At 38.2% G+C, this 16,064-nt stretch overlaps 1 protein-coding gene across 7 annotated transcripts in view; it reads right to left on the bottom strand.

The window, feature by feature from the left end:
- Positions 1-3,766: 3,766 nt before the first annotated feature.
- Positions 3,767-16,064, bottom strand: part of Hsf (Heat shock factor) — a 36,999-nt gene continuing 24,701 nt past the window's right edge. For 5 of the 7 annotated variants that reach the window (XM_053784445.2, XM_053784447.2, XM_053784448.2 and 2 more), the window contains exons 9-12: positions 15,743-15,910; positions 10,380-10,488; positions 9,934-9,991; positions 3,767-4,546 (exon numbers count right to left, since the gene is read on the bottom strand). In XM_053784445.2, coding sequence (XP_053640420.1) covers positions 4,242-4,546; positions 9,934-9,991; positions 10,380-10,488; positions 15,743-15,910 — 640 coding nt within the window. In that variant the 3' untranslated portion in view covers positions 3,767-4,241. The remainder of the gene's footprint in view (positions 4,547-9,933; positions 9,992-10,379; positions 10,489-15,742; positions 15,911-16,064) is intronic. The other 2 variants (XM_053784449.2, XM_053784444.2) reach the window with 1 other exon arrangement.

The following is a 16,064-nucleotide window of genomic DNA, read 5'->3' as shown; positions in this document are numbered from 1 at the left end:
AAATTGCCTAGGTTTGAGATACTACTGTAGCCAATATTTGCTAACCATACTGCTCAACACCAGACTTCACGCATAAAATTTTATGGAAAATATAAAAATGTTAATTTGAAAACACACAAAAAGAAAATTAGAGAAATTAGTTATTAATTAACATAAAATTACAAATATTAAGATAAAAGCTGCTTCCATTAAAAGAAATATTCACACTACCATTTCCCTTCGCCAATATGATAATTTCATAATTTGTCTTATGTTTACTATTATCTAAATCTATAAATATGATATACTTAAACTGAAGTTTCTCTATACAGTAATTGGACTTCTCTAGCTGACTTGTAGGGGTGCAAATCTCTCTGCTTTTAACATCAGTGGCAAACATTTGCCTATTTTCTCCCTGAGATACTTGTTCTCATCACACCTTGCTCACTGGGTATTCATTCAGGGTGCCAAGCATCAGCCCCTATTTCTATGCTACTGATTTTTGTGACAGTATAAACTAGTCATTGACTCAGGTGGGGTATAGTAGTTTTTGCTCTACCTAAGATTTGGCAGGGAGGCCAACCATTTCTGTTTGGAAATGCTTTTATCCTCTTCTATTTTTAAAAAGAGCCTGTTTTATTTTCAATTTTTGCCCAAACTAGAGTAAAATTTCCTCTCTGAGCACCAGAAGTAGGAAACAATATAGCACAAGCTGTGGTGGCCCTGAGCAACCAAACAAAAATTCTCTATAATCCTTGATTATCTTGTGTTGGGAATTGATATCTATCCTATGCTGGCCTAGATATTCTTTATTACTGTACATACTCGAGTATAACCCAATGGCCAAAAAATCCTTAGTTTTTCATATACTGTATCTCAAGTACAAGTCTACCCTAGTGTTTGAGGAACTTTGAAAAAGGCCATATGATTCTGATGGAAATTATATTCAAATCTTGAGAAAAGTAATGAAAATATATAAATAGTGTCAAAGACTTCAATATTTATGGCAAACAAGAAAAATAAAGGAGCACTGCAGTAGATCTACTTGTTCATACCGGGCAGGTCTTACTCATACACCCCACCATTATAAGGGAATGTACATACAGATGAGCACTGTAGGCTCCTACATTACTACTCTTACCCAACCATTACATAATAATTATGCACTGGAGCAAGCCCACTCCTTACCCTGGCTTGGCTTATTATACCCAAACACAATTCACCTGCTCTCCTTATGCAACTACCTTCAGCACTTCCCCACACCACAAACTAAACAATAATACAGTGGGCCCTCGACCAACAGTGGCATCGAATAACGCCAAAAACGACTAACGGCTCTCTTTGGCATCAAAATATTGGCTCTATCAACGCCGAAAAACTTGTCTAAAGGCTTTTGTCCCGAACGTGTCCATGCAGCCTGAGCGAGCCCAGCCACTCCAAGACTCCATGTATAGCCAGTGTGCCATTATTTACAAGATGTTGCAGTCGATTCCACGCATACCTGTGATATATTTTGTATTATTCCATTAATTTTAGTGCTTGTAACTGCTAAATAAGCCACCATGGGCCCCAGGAAAGCTTCTAGTGCCAACCCTGCGGTAAAAAGAGTGAGAAATACTATCGAAATACTATTGTACCATGGTCAGCTGCTGCTGCTGCACTACCATCAGCTGTTGCTGCACCACTGTCAGCTGCTGCTGTACCACGGTCAGCTGCTGCTGTACCACGGTCAGCTGCTGCTGTACCACGGTCAGCTGCTGCTGTACCACGGTCAGCTGCTGCTGTACCACGGTCAGCTGCTGCTGTACCACGGTCAGCTGCTACTGCACTACCATCAGCTGTTGCTGCACCACCGTCAGCTGCTGCTGTACCACCGTCAGCTGCTGCTGCACCACGGTCAGCTGTACTACTTGAAGATGTGGAGAGACTCTTGTTGGTGCTTATCGAGAATACCAAGAAACAATTAACCCCAGAGGGTTAGCCACCCAGGATAACCCAAGAAAGTCAGTGTGTCATCGAGGACTGTAACTTATTTCCATTGGGGTTGTTAATCTTGTCCCCCAGGATGCGACCCACACCAGTCGACTAACACCCAGGTGAGCAGGAAAAAAATGCCTGGAACTAGTGCTTATATTGGTGAATTTAAGGCCAGCAAAGGTTGGTTTGAGAGATTTAAGAATCGTAGTGGCATACACAGTGTGATAAGGCATGGTGAAGCTGAAAAATTCCAACCCCAACAAGTGTTTAATTGTGATGAAACAGGCCTGTTCTGGAAGAAAATGCCAAACAGGACCTACATTACTCAGGAGGAAAAGGCACTCCCAGGACACAAGCCTATGAAAGACAGGCTAACTCTCATGTTTTGTTGTAATGCTAGTGGGGATTGCAAAGTGAAGCCTTTACTCATGTATCACTCTGAAAATCCCAGTGTTCAAGAAAAACAGTCTCATCACTCATCAATACTCTTCAGTAAAGGTAAGTGTCATTTTAGTATTTATTTATGTATGTATTGGGCATGTCTGATTGTTTTCTGTGTAAAGAAATATATATTTCATGTAGAAAAAATTACTTTTTTTTTAATACTTTTGGCTGTCTGGAACGGATTAATTGGATTTTCATTATTTCTTACAGGGGAAAATTAATTCGGCTAATGGCTACTTTGACTAAAGGCTAGCTCTCTGGAACAGATTAAAGCCGTTGGTTGAGGGTCCACTGTACGTATCTGTTTACATTATCCCATAAACCACATTCACATCTTATATTAATAAACTGAAAAGAGAAATAAAATATTGGTTAGCCTTAAGGACAGAAAAATGATCAATCTGGCAACTCTGCAATGATCAACTGTTGTATTGTAAACTAAGGTTAGAGGGCAGCACAAATAAAACTATTGAATATTATCAAATTTATTTGTATATTTTAGGTAGAATATGGATACTGTGTGGTTTTTGCCCTTGATGCCCCAAAGTAGTAGTGATCTAGTTTGCAGTAGGTCCTCAATATGTAAGGATTTCAACCTCTCAAAAGTGTTACTTATGAATAAGTTGAACCTCTACTCTTGTTTAAAATTTTTCTCTGAAACCCTTGATCTATACTCGAGTATATACGCCATATGTCCCACACATCTTACCATTATGGTAACCAATATCCGTCCTATGCTGACCTAGATATTCTTTATTATCTATCCCACCCTATACTGTGCTAACACCTTACTCTTCTGTATATTTTCCTTATACAGTTAACTAAGTTTAATCAGAACACAACTGTCCTGTAACCAAGCTTTCTTTTATCTTATAGCCATCTTATACTTTGATATCCAGATGCCTCAAGAGAATCATTAGTCTCATCAATCACACAATTTTCTAAATGCCACAAAGAAGTTTTCTCCAAATGCTAAGAGCATAACCCTGAAATAACTTCCATTTCACTCCTCACATACCCAAGAAAATAATCTAACTTAGGAAATCAAAGTTGGTATGTTGGTAGGATCCCCACAGATTTCCCCTTCCATGTAGCTGTCATTCTTTTTATATTAAATGGTGGAAAGAGAAGAATGGTGGTAATATTACCACTATAACACACCTGAATATGCTACAGTTTAAAGGCTAAGTAAACAAGTCTACCACAAACTGCTCCTGAGGAGGTCTGGAATGCAGCTTGAACTAGATTTTTCAAGTAGTGTTTTAAGAATAATTTTCTGTCTAGTTACATTTTCGTGCAATGGCAAATTCTCTTACTAACATAAATTTAGCATAAGTAACATTAAATAGTAAATAAAGCTCTTGTAAAAAAAAAAAACAGATTTGTATCTTATCTCATTCCACCACATCATATATTATTTTTTGTAGTTTACAGTTATATATTCAGTGTGAAAATAACTGAATAGTGCTTCCTTGATTTCTTTCTTATGATTAACTACACAATAACCAAATTTAATGAAATTTGCTTTATAAAAATTACAATACTAGAGTAATTCACAAACCCAATTTTTGTGCACTTAAATCTTCAGTTATCTTCACAGTCTTCAAGTTACTTGCTGTACTTCAGTTGCACATATATATATATATATATATATATACAGTATATATATACGTATATAAAAAAAAACATGTTAAGGCTACTTGCATACAGAATGATGCAAAGTTAATATCACTGTCACAAGAAGGGGTTTTCGCAAACTCGCATCCAATGTCCTTGTTTGCTTAACAATTCAATGGCAAACACAGATATGCTTCACATAACAAATACATAATGATAATTTTTTAATTAGTACGCCTCTTACCCCTGTATACAGGGGCACTAACAGGAGATAAAACCGTGGGCGTGTCCAATGAGCCATCATCGTTATGCTCTTTTTTTATGCTAAGTCTAAGCTGTTTGGGTGGTGTGGGCCCCACAGAGGTGTTTGAGGGCAATGTGCTGGAAGAGGTTGATGTAGAAGAGGATACCACAGTAGATGCAGCAGAAGTAGAAGTCAGACCGCTGTTGAGGAAGGACATTGGATCGTCGTCTTCCATGTCTCCTGCTAGGTCTAGCAGGCTTGGATTATACACTGATAATTCATTGCCTTTGTAAAATAAATTAAAACATGTTAAAAACAATCCTGTGACTACTTTATCTAATTAATACATATTTCCCTTCTGAGAAAAAACATCTAAAATGAAAAAAAGTACAATCTAATTTATTTCATAGCAAATATTGTAAAGAACCTTTATGATAATCCCACAGGAAACTGTATGCATGCATTTTTAACTCAACTGAATGACCATCTCCCATCAAGGCAGGGTGACCCAAAGAAGAAAACACATTTATCAATATTCACATAATTGCCATCTTTCCAAAAGTGTGCTGACATCACAATCAACATATAAAGACACAAGTTTTAATACACACAAAAAATGAAATTACAGCATTTAACCCTTTCAGTGCTCAGATCAATGAAATTAAATACTGTTCTCAGTGTCCACTTTAAAAAAAAAAATTCTTCCAAAATGGAAGAGAATCTTTTTCTGAAGGTAATGACACCAAAAGTACAAAATTTGATAGAAAATTTACAGAATTATGCAGGCACAAAGTTAGCAGTCTTGGCACAACTTATGCATTGGCAATTTCACCCATTTTGAGTCCTGTTTTAAGCCAATTTCACTGCTTCATTCAACCAAATTCTTAGCTATTTTCCTAACATGTTTTCTGTTCTACTGAGCACAAGAAACAGCTCATTCAACTATTTCAACTACCCTATAAAGTGCACAAAGTTGGTAAGTTGGCCGATTTTCTACAAAATTAAAAAAAAAATACCAATTTAAAAATAATACAAAACATACAGTATAGACATTCCTGGCACCAAAACATTTTCTCTGTTCATTAATCATGTCCCCAAGTCTCTCCTATATTACAATTGTCTTTCATTTTGAATTCTTAATCACACAAAAAATAAAAGATATACTCAAGTTCTTGGATAATAAAATATAATCAGGAAAGTTTGGCCATGATTTACAATGTCCCAATAATTGTAGCAAACCTAGAAAAAAACATAAAAGAGGAAAAATTACAACAGAATATTTACACTGATTTGAGCTCAATTTCAAGCTACTTCTGGTTCTGAAATCAACCAAAATCATTTCTACTTCTATAGTATGTCTTCCAGTCTACCAAATGATACCAAGAAACATCCAATAAAACGATAAAAACCATCTGAGAAAAACATCTCAAAATCACTATTTTAAATCACACACATGGTTAGTTTTGCTTTTTCCCATCAAGCACCATGTGGGGGCAGGACTTTTTTTTTTATATTGTGCACACTCACCACAGATTCTCTCATATCTAAGCCAAAATTTATCACTCACAGCTTAATCTGAGTGAGTTGAGCTCATGACACAGAACTATGTGAGAGACCCTGGTCTCAATAACATAGTCCTACATGACAGCCACTGAAAGGGTTCAACATTTGGTATCTATACATTTTAAAGAAATATCGTATTTATAAGGCAGCTCAATCATATTAAATGTTGCCTGTGTTAATCTTATGAAATATCTGAAGATCATGAGAGGACGAAAACATTTTATTGATACAGTTTACAGTGGAACCTCGGCTTATGAGTGCCCCATTATACAAGTTTTCCAGATACAACAGTATACTAGGAAAAATTCAGGATGCGAGCTTCCCCCTCAGATAACTTTTTTCTAGACCTCCAGATCTTACAAAAATAAAAGTGAATACGTATATAATTGTAGCTCATTGTCGTGATGTATTATGTTGTTTTTACTGCTTAAGACTATAATTACAACAGAAATAATAGTATTTCTTACCTTAAATTGTGGGTGCTGGTGTTTGTCGATGATTGTGAAGAGAGTGTAGAGTAATGCTGTGGCCCTACTTGGCTGAGGTGGATGGCAGAGGTTCTGGTACTGAAGTCAATGGTTGTACTGGAGTGTGCATAAATTCTGTAATGGATTTCTGTTCCATTTTACCCTGCAGTACATTATACAACTGACAGTAAGGCATCAGCTGCTCTAGACACCATTTCAGGGTCCTCTTCAGTGAAAAAGTCTAAGTCATTCAGTAAGTCAGTCAAGTCATTCAGTCAGTCAGTTAAGTCATTCAGTCAGTCAGTTAAGTCATTCAGTCAGTCAGTTAAGTCATTCAGTCAGTTAAGTCATTCAGTCAGTCAAGTCATTCAGTCAGTTAAGTCATTCAGTCAGTCAAGTCACTCATTCAGTAAGTCAGTAACACTGGTATGCCTACTGGGTGTCATGATTGCTTGGCAGATACAAGATATAGTAATTAAAAGATCAAAACACAATTCACAAACACAGCTAGCTTGTAGGAGAGAAGTGGAACTGAACAAGTGTTCATAAAGCTGGGATGGTGGTGTCGGGAGTGTGGGAGTGGCAGGGGATGGCAGGAGGTCTCCCCCGCTGACCCACAACAAGGCGGCCAATTGAGGTAGGGAATGGCTGCCACTTGTCACATAATGATATATTTTATTCATTCTAGAGTATATATCAGATTTCTATGTTATTTATAATGTTTATTGTGTCATATTAGATGAAATGTGATAGATAAATAAGCTGCAGAGTTGATATTAGTGTCATACTGAAGTATTTCTGTCCTGCCTCCAAGAGCAGGAATTCTGCTGGAAAGGATTAATGGCATTTCAATTAATTTAAATGAGGAAAACTGACTCGGCATACGAGCAGATCGGGAAACTAGCAAGGTCATGGAATGGATTAAACTCATAAGCCAAAGTTCCACTGTACAAGTATATATCTTATCAGTATGGGAGTGATAATACTTACACTTGGTATACGTACTTGTGTATACTGGGATCAAGACCCCAATGCATATGCATACAATGCATAAGCATACAGGGGTAGGCGTCATCCTAGGAAAGGATGGAGGGAGGGGTTAAGAGATGTTTGTGTGCAAGGAGTTTGGACATACAGCAGGCATGTGTGAGCATGTTAGATAGGAGTGAATAGAGATTAATGGTTTTTGGGACTTGATGAGCTGTTGGCGTGTGAGCAGGGTCATATTTTATGAAGGGATTCAGGGAAACCAGTTAGCCAGACTTGAGTCCTGGAAGTGAGAAGTACAATGCCTGAACTTTAAAGGAGAGGTTTGGGATATTTGCTGTTTGGAGTGACATGCCAACTCCTTTGCAAAGACAACGAATACGTGTGAATGATGGTGAAGATGTTGAATGATAGTCAAGTGTTTCTTTCTTTTTTGGTGGGAGACAGCGAGCATGTTAGCGAGAAAATAAGCCAGAAAACAGATGTAGTGAAAAGAATTTCTACTTGAATGTGTAGGACAATATCCAACAATAAGTGTTTTATCCCTCAATTTAGTTCACACCAACACATTTACCTGATAATTTGTAACCTTTTACAAAAATTTATTGCAAAATCAATCAGAAAAAAAGATCCCTGATAAACCAAGGATTTCTTACTCAAGGGAGAACCAATCACCATTATTCATTCCCTAGTTGACTTTATATAAGTACATGGACTTCACCATTTAAGTAATTCACCAAACTGTAGTATCCTCCCCATAATTCATAGTGCTGGCACTGTACTCCCTATATCCAGAACTTAAATCTGGCTAACTAGTCTTCCCTTGAATTCCTTCGTTTTCTCTGTATGCAATTACTAAAAGAGAGATTTTTGAACAATTATTTAAAAGTATTTATTTAAAAGTATTTAGGGATTGGCGGAGAGCATGTATAGTCCCTTTATATAAAGGGAAAGGGGACAAAAGAGATTGTAAAAATTATAGAGGAATAAGTTTACTGAGTATACCAGGAAAAGTATACGGTAGAGTTATAATTGAAAGAATTAGAGGTAAGACAGAATGTAGAATTGTGGATGAGCAAGGAGGCTTCAGAGTGGGTAGGGGATGTGTAGATCAAGTGTTTACATTGAAGCATATATGTGAACAGTATTTAGATAAAGGTAGGGAAGTTTTTATTGCATTTATGGATTTAGAAAAGGCATATGATAGAGTGGATAGAGGAGCAATGTGGCAGATGTTGCAAGTTTATGGAATAGGTGGTAAGTTACTAAATGCTGTAAAGAGCTTTTATGAGGATAGTGAGGCTCAGGTTAGGGTGTGTAGAAGAGAGGGAGAATACTTCCCGGTAAAAGTAGGTCTTAGACAGGGATGTGTAATGTCACCATGGTTGTTTAATATATTTATAGATGGGGTTGTAAAAGAAGTAAATGCTAGGGTGTTCGGGAGAGGGGTGGGATTAAATTATGGGGAATCAAATTCAAAATGGGAATTGACACAGTTACTTTTTGCTGATGATACTGTGCTTATGGGAGATTCTAAAGAAAAATTGCAAAGGTTAGTGGATGAGTTTGAGAATGTGTGTAAAGGTAGAAAGTTGAAAGTGAACATAGAAAAGAGTAAGGTGATGAGGGTATCAAATGATTTAGATAAAGAAAAATTGGATATCAAATTGGGGAGGAGGAGTATGGAAGAAGGGAATGTTTTCAGATACTTGGGAGTTGACGTGTCGGCGGATGGATTTATGAAGGATGAGGTTAATCATAGAATTGATGAGGGAAAAAAGGTGAGTGGTGCGTTGAGGTATATGTGGAGTCAAAAAACGTTATCTATGGAGGCAAAGAAGGGAATGTATGAAAGTATAGTAGTACCAACACTCTTATATGGATGTGAAGCTTGGATGGTAAATGCAGCAGCGAGGAGATGGTTGGAGGCAGTGGAGATGTCCTGTCTAAGGGCAATGTGTGGTGTAAATATTATGCAGAAAATTCGGAGTGTGGAAATTTGGAGAAGGTGTGGAGTTAATAAAAGCATTAGTCAGAGGGCAGAAGAGGGGTTGTTGAGGTGGTTTGGTCATTTAGAGAGAATGGATCAAAGTAGAATGACATGGAAAGCATATAAATCTATAGGGGAAGGAAAGAGGGGTAGGGGTCATCCTTGAAAGGGTTGGAAAGAGGGGGTAAAGGAGGTTTTGTGGGCGAGGGGCTTGGACTTCCAGCAAGCGTGCATGAGTGTGTTAGATAGGAGTGAATGGAGACGAATGATACTTGGGACCTGACGATCTGTTGGAGTGTGAGCAGGGTAATATTTAGTGAAGGGATTCAGGGAAACCGGTTATTTTCTTATAGTCGGACTTGAGTCCTGGAAATGGGAAGTACAATGCCTGCACTTTAAAGGAGGGGTTTGGGATATTGGCAGTTTGGAGGGATATGTTGTGTCTCTTTATACGTATATGCTTCTAAACTGTTGTATTCTGAACACCTCTGCAAAAGCAGTGATAATGTGTGAGTGTGGTGAAAGTGTTGAATGATGATGAAAGTATTTTCTTTTGGGGGATTTTCTTTCTTTTTTGGGTCACCCTGCCTCGGTGGGAGACGACCAACTTGTTGAAAAAAAAAAAAATTATAAAAGCAACAAAATATGCAAATTACTGTGCTTACCACTAGTAACAGAAGTCATGGAGTCCAATTCTGGCATGTAGTCATCAGGCCCAAACATCTGAACAAATAAAACTAATATTAAAAACAACTATCTATTTATTTTTTAAAAACAATTTGTAACTTTAAATTATACAGCAGCAATTCCTAATAGTGAAATAACCTCTTAAGAATGTTTGGCTTACCCCTAACAAGTAGCAAAAACTAGGAGAATTGCAAACTATTAGCCTCAGTATCAATTTCCTCATTATCAACAAGCCACGTGCAACTATGGGACACTTATCTATCCTTCAAAACAAATACTCAAGGGGATAAAAGCAAAAATGCTAGGGAATGTCAAATACGAATTGCACAGTGAGCTAAGATCCAGATTTAGATTTCAAAAGACCAACAAATCAAACCTAAACTGCTGTAGACCTCAAAAGATATATTACTACCCAAAGTCTTACCGTGAGAAGCATGGATGGATCAACATTAAAGTTTCCTGTGCTGAGAAAATCTTGCAGACTATCAATAGTGTTTTGCATATCATCCATGTGAGTCTGGAGATCCTGTCTGCTTAGAAAAAGAATGAAAAATTTTGCTATTAGCTAAAAGTTCTAAGCACAGTAAATGATACGGTATCCATATACGTGTATGTACGTGTGGAGGGGTTACACGAATGCATGGAATAGCATTTTTTTTTACAACATATCTATAAATAGCTCTGAAAATATGCAAGACAAAGCTATTCTACGCTTTTTTTTTCTTGAAACACACTGGCTGTCTACCACCAAGTAGGGAGCCTCAAAAAAGGAAACATTCCCCACCATTCATTCCATAGCTGACTTGCCAGATGTTTACCTGGAGTTTACCTGGAGAGAGTTTCGGGGGTCAACGCCCCCGCGGCCCGGTCTGTGACCAGGCCTCAGAATTCAAATGAACCTGAGAACTGCAACATCTCCATCTCTCCTAAAGAGTGCAGGTACTGTACTACTTTACCTCCAGAAATCAAATTCAGCTAACTGGTTTCCCTGAATCCTTTCATAAATGTTATTTTGCTCACACTCCAACAGCAAATCAAACCATAAAACTGGCTCATCTCCATTCATTCCAATCAAACATGCTCACACAAGCTTGCTAGATGCTCAAACCTCAAGCATTCAAAACATCCTTTACCCTCCCATCCCTTCAGCCATTTCTGGGACAACCCGAACCACTCAGTCCTTCCTTCCTTCCTTCTAAGGGAATTCTTAGCTTTCCACAAATTCTGCTTTATCAGTGAAAGCAGACTACTTGTGAGACAGCCAAATACTCAAGAAGAGTTCTTCAACAAATGTTTCAAGCATCAAATTTAAGGGCATTATCTGTCAGTTTTTCTAACTTTCAAGTTACTGACCAGTTTAACTCGAAATGACATACTTTATACAGTGTTATAAGATGATCTTGAATATAAACACGGTAAAACTTCAGATAAAGCAATGGAAGGAATCAGTACTGTACTGGTACCTGAGCTGAGGAAAATGAGCTAAAAAGAAAGAATGCAAGAACTAGGCCTTATTTCACAGGAGGAATGTCTAGAAAATAGATTTATGAGTGTGCCATAAAATATATATAATAAGGTAGCCTAGGAAAAGCTTTTTACTAGGGATACATCAAGAACAAGGAATAAGGGTTCAAGATCACATTCCCAAGTCATGGAAATATGAAGGAGGCATCCCTTGTTTTATGCTAAGATGCATACCAAGCCCATGACAGCTATATTAAGCTCAATCATGCCATAAAAAATCAATTCCACATGATAAAAATTTTAAACACTATGAGAACCACACCTGCCTAGTATGGGCCAACAGGCCTGCTGCAGTGTTCCTCCTTTCTTATGTTCTTATGTTCTAGAAAATATGTCACAAACAGAATTCTTGACAGAAATAGGACATTGCATAATAGTGAATTTGCATAAAGTAAATCCACATAAAGTGTAGAAGAACTGTATTTTTTCAGCATATTAATGGTAAATAAGTAGAATATGGCAAGAAATGATAGAGTGGAAGCAGACTCTATAGAGGTTCAAAAATAATGTTAGTTGGTCAAATGTTAAGAGGCACCAAGAGCTCAACCTCACCCTCACAAACTCAAATAGGTGATTACAAAATTTTATTCCTGTCCTGAGTTTTGAAGTTTTGCAAATTTATTAAAAAAAAAAAAAAAAAAAATTAATATCCTCACACACCCTGCACATTTAGTGAGCACAAAAATTTGTATAGGACAATCCCAAGTGTTTCTCAGTAAAGATATTTATTAAGTGTGAAACAGTAGCTGGGTAACAACATATCAGCTACTTGACATCATAGTGGGTACAGGAAGTGCCAGGGAAGGGGACCTAGAGGTGACTATAGCCACCTGGCCAGATAACTATCTGGTCCCTTCTAGCCAAATATTTTTTTTATTATAATCACACTGGCCGATTCCCACCAAGGCAGGGTGGCCCGAAAAAGAAAAACTTTCACCATCATTCACTCCATCACTGTCTTGCCAGAAGGGTGCTTTACACTACAGTTTTTAAACTGCAACATTAACACCCCTCCTTCAGAGTGCAGGCACTGTACTTCCCATCTCCAGGACTCAAGTCTGGCCTGCCGGTTTCCCTGAACCCCTTCATAAATGTTACTTTGCTCACACTCCAACAGCATGTCAAGTATTAAAAACCATTTGTCTCCATTCACTCCTATCAAACACGCTCACGCATGCCTGCTGGAAGTCCAAGCCCCTCGCACACAAAACCTCCTTTACCCCCTCCCTCCAACCTTTCCTAGGCTGACCCCTACCCTGCCTTCCTTCCACTACAGACTGATACATTCTTGAAGTCATTCTGTTTCGCTCCATTCTCTCTACATGTCCTAACCACCTCAACAACCCTTCCTCAGCCCTCTGGACAACAGTTTTGGTAATCCCACACCTCCTCCTAACTTCTCAACTACAAATTCTCTGCATTATATTCACACCACACATTGCCCTCAGACATGACATCTCCACTGCCTCCAGCCTTCTCCTCGCTGCAACATTTATCACCCATGCTTCACACCCATATAAGAGCGTTGGTAAAACTATACTCTCATACATTCCCCTCTTTGCCTCCAAGAACAAAGTTCTTTGTCTCCACAGACTCCTAAGTGCACCACTCACCCTTTTCCCCTCATCAATTCTATGATTCACCTCATCTTTCATAGACCCATCCGCTGACACGTCCACTCCCAAGTATCTGAATACATTCACCTCCTCCATACTCTCTCCCTCCAATCTGATATCCAATCTTTCATCACCTAATCTTTTTGTTATCCTCATAACCTTACTCTTTCCTGTATTCACTTTTAATTTTCTTCTTTTGCATACCCTACCAAATTCATCCACCAATCTCTGCAGCTTCTCTTCAGAATCTCCCAAGAGCACAGTGTCATCAGCAAAGAGCAACTGTGACAACTCCCACTTTATGTGTGATTCTTTATCTCTTAACTCCACGCCTCTTGCCAAGACCCTCGCATTTACTTCTCTTACAACCCCATCTATAAATATATTAAACAACAACGGTGACATCACACATCCTTGTCTAAGGCCTACTTTTACTGGGAAATAATTTCCCTCTTTCCTACATACTCTAACTTGAGCCTCACTATCCTCGTAAAAACTCTTCACTGCTTTCAGTAACCTACCTCCTACACCATACACCTGCAACATCTGCCACAATGCCCCCCTATCCACCCTGTCATACGCCTTTTCCAAATCCATAAATGCCACAAAGACCTCTTTAGCCTTATCTAAATACTGTTCACTTATGTGTGTCACTGTAAACACCTGGTCCATACACCCCCTACCTTTCCTAAAGCCTCCTCGTTCATCTGCTATCCTATTCTCCGTCTTACTCTTAATTCTTTCAATAATAACTCTACCATACACTTTACCAGGTATACTCAACAAACTTATCCCCCTATAATTTTTGCACTCTCTTTTGTCCCCTTTGCCTTTATACAAAGGAACTATGCATGCTCTCTGCCAATCCCTAGGTACCTTACCCTCTTCCATACATTTATTAAATAATTGCACCAACCACTCCAAAACTATATCCCCACCTGCTTTTAACATTTCTATCTTTATCCCATCAATCCCGGCTGCCTTACCCCCTTTCATTTTACCTACTGCCTCACGAACTTCCCCCATACTCACAACTGGCTCTTCCTCACTCCTACAAGATGTTATTCCTCCTTGCCCTATATACGAAATCACAGCTTCCCTATCTTCATCAACATAGCCATAATATAATAATGTTTCTTCAAAACAGTCTCCTAACCCTTGCTCCCTCCAGCCAGATAGCTATCTGACCCCTTCCAGCCAGACAGCTATTTGGCTGGAAGGGGCAAGGGTTAGGAGACTGTTTTGAAGAAACATTATTAATATTACTATTTTTATTTGGGTGGCTCTGAGGGACTGTGGGAATTTTGGAGGGCTGATGGAATTTTTAAGAGGACTGAAGCTCCCCAGCTTTCCCATGGTGTTGCCACTAGTAGTGGCGTAGTGAGCAAGCCTGCTGGATGCTCAAGCCTCTAGCATTCAAAGCATCATTTACCCCCCATCCCTCCAACCATTCCTGGGAAAACCCCAAACCTTTCCTTCCTTCCTTTTGAGATAAATATGCAAGCACACAATGGTAAAGTTCTCATGCTGAACTATCTGTTAATGATGCTGGGGATCATCACCCCTGCAGCCCAGTCTGAAACCAGCCATTATAAAGTGTAAAGAAAATATTTTAGGAAAAAGAACTGTTAAGAAGCACAAAGAAAAGTAAAAATAAATGAAGTCAGAAGTACATACAAGATTAAAGTGATCATGAGACAGAAAAATAGCAATAAATATATGTTTTAACTTGCACAACATTACATTGAGTGGTAAGGCTGCAAGTTCTAATACCAAAACACCTGCTTCATATCAACATTTTAAAGATGATCAAAGATGGCTGCTACACACACTGCAGCAAGCCTTTAAGGTTGACAAAATTGTTCTGTACTGAAAGTAAAGGGTATCATCAACCTTCATATCCAGAGATGAAAAAGAGTTCCAAGGTTCAAGGTAGCCAGGAATCATCTTAGTTCTTGAGGAAAGCATTACAGCAGGGGATTTTAAGATTCAGTTCCTGTTAGAGTACCACTAACAGCTATAAAAGGCCATACTACATACCCTGTCCCCCAGTAATCTGATACTCCAGCAAGAAAGCACGATTCAAGCCAAATTTTTTTTAAGGATTGGTCCTTTTTTTTTTTCCAAGCTGTACAAAACTACCTTACTCACTCGGGACTGCTTCTCTTGGGTAACACTAGATATTATCCCATTACATTTAATACATTTTCTTAATATTGTTGGGGTCATGTTTTTTCCAAATAAACCACATCCTTCATTAAGCCAATGGATAAAGATGCTAGAAAGCCCTAAACCTCCTCGTATATACAAAAAACACCCATTTCCAAACTCATCAAAATTCTGATGACAAGAGGCAAGCCAACAATTAAGGAGTTCAAGAGAAAAATGAATACATGTAATTGCATATGTCTTTGCTTCCCAAAGAATGAGTAGTTCCATGATATATTGTTGACAACTATAACTACATCATAATAACATTTGCTGTACAGTATTCTTTTATTACGATCAAAACTGACTAACTGATGACCAAAATTCCGCACACGAACACTGAGAATGTAGGAGAGTTACTATACAGAATAATATGTCCAAAAAACATTCAATATGTTGGTAAAGGCAAGCAATAAAATGCAATTAAAACGTGACATACTTTTGTATACCCTTGTCTGGGACTGCAACGCTCATGGTGGGAGCCTGAGTAGTGCCCTTTTCAGATTTAATCGATTTCATCTTACCCTTCTGGGCAACTGTATTCACTTGGGAGCTCACTGAAGTAGAAGTGCTGGGTCCTTTGGTAGTCTTCACTCCACTACTGGTGCTAAATGTAATTAAAAGCTTCATTAAAGTTCAAATATTTTTTATCATATTTAATAATAGCATTTATTGTAGCAGAACTGTAACATAATCATTACCAGTAATAATGGGGAAGTGGAACAGAATTCTTCCTCTGTAAGCCATGCGTGTCGTAACAG

Source organism: Cherax quadricarinatus, chromosome 43 (genome assembly GCF_038502225.1).
Source record: "Cherax quadricarinatus isolate ZL_2023a chromosome 43, ASM3850222v1, whole genome shotgun sequence".
NCBI lineage: Eukaryota > Metazoa > Arthropoda > Malacostraca > Decapoda > Parastacidae > Cherax > Cherax quadricarinatus.
Note: the sequence above shows the minus strand (reverse complement) of the source record. Positions and strands in the feature narration are given on the sequence as shown.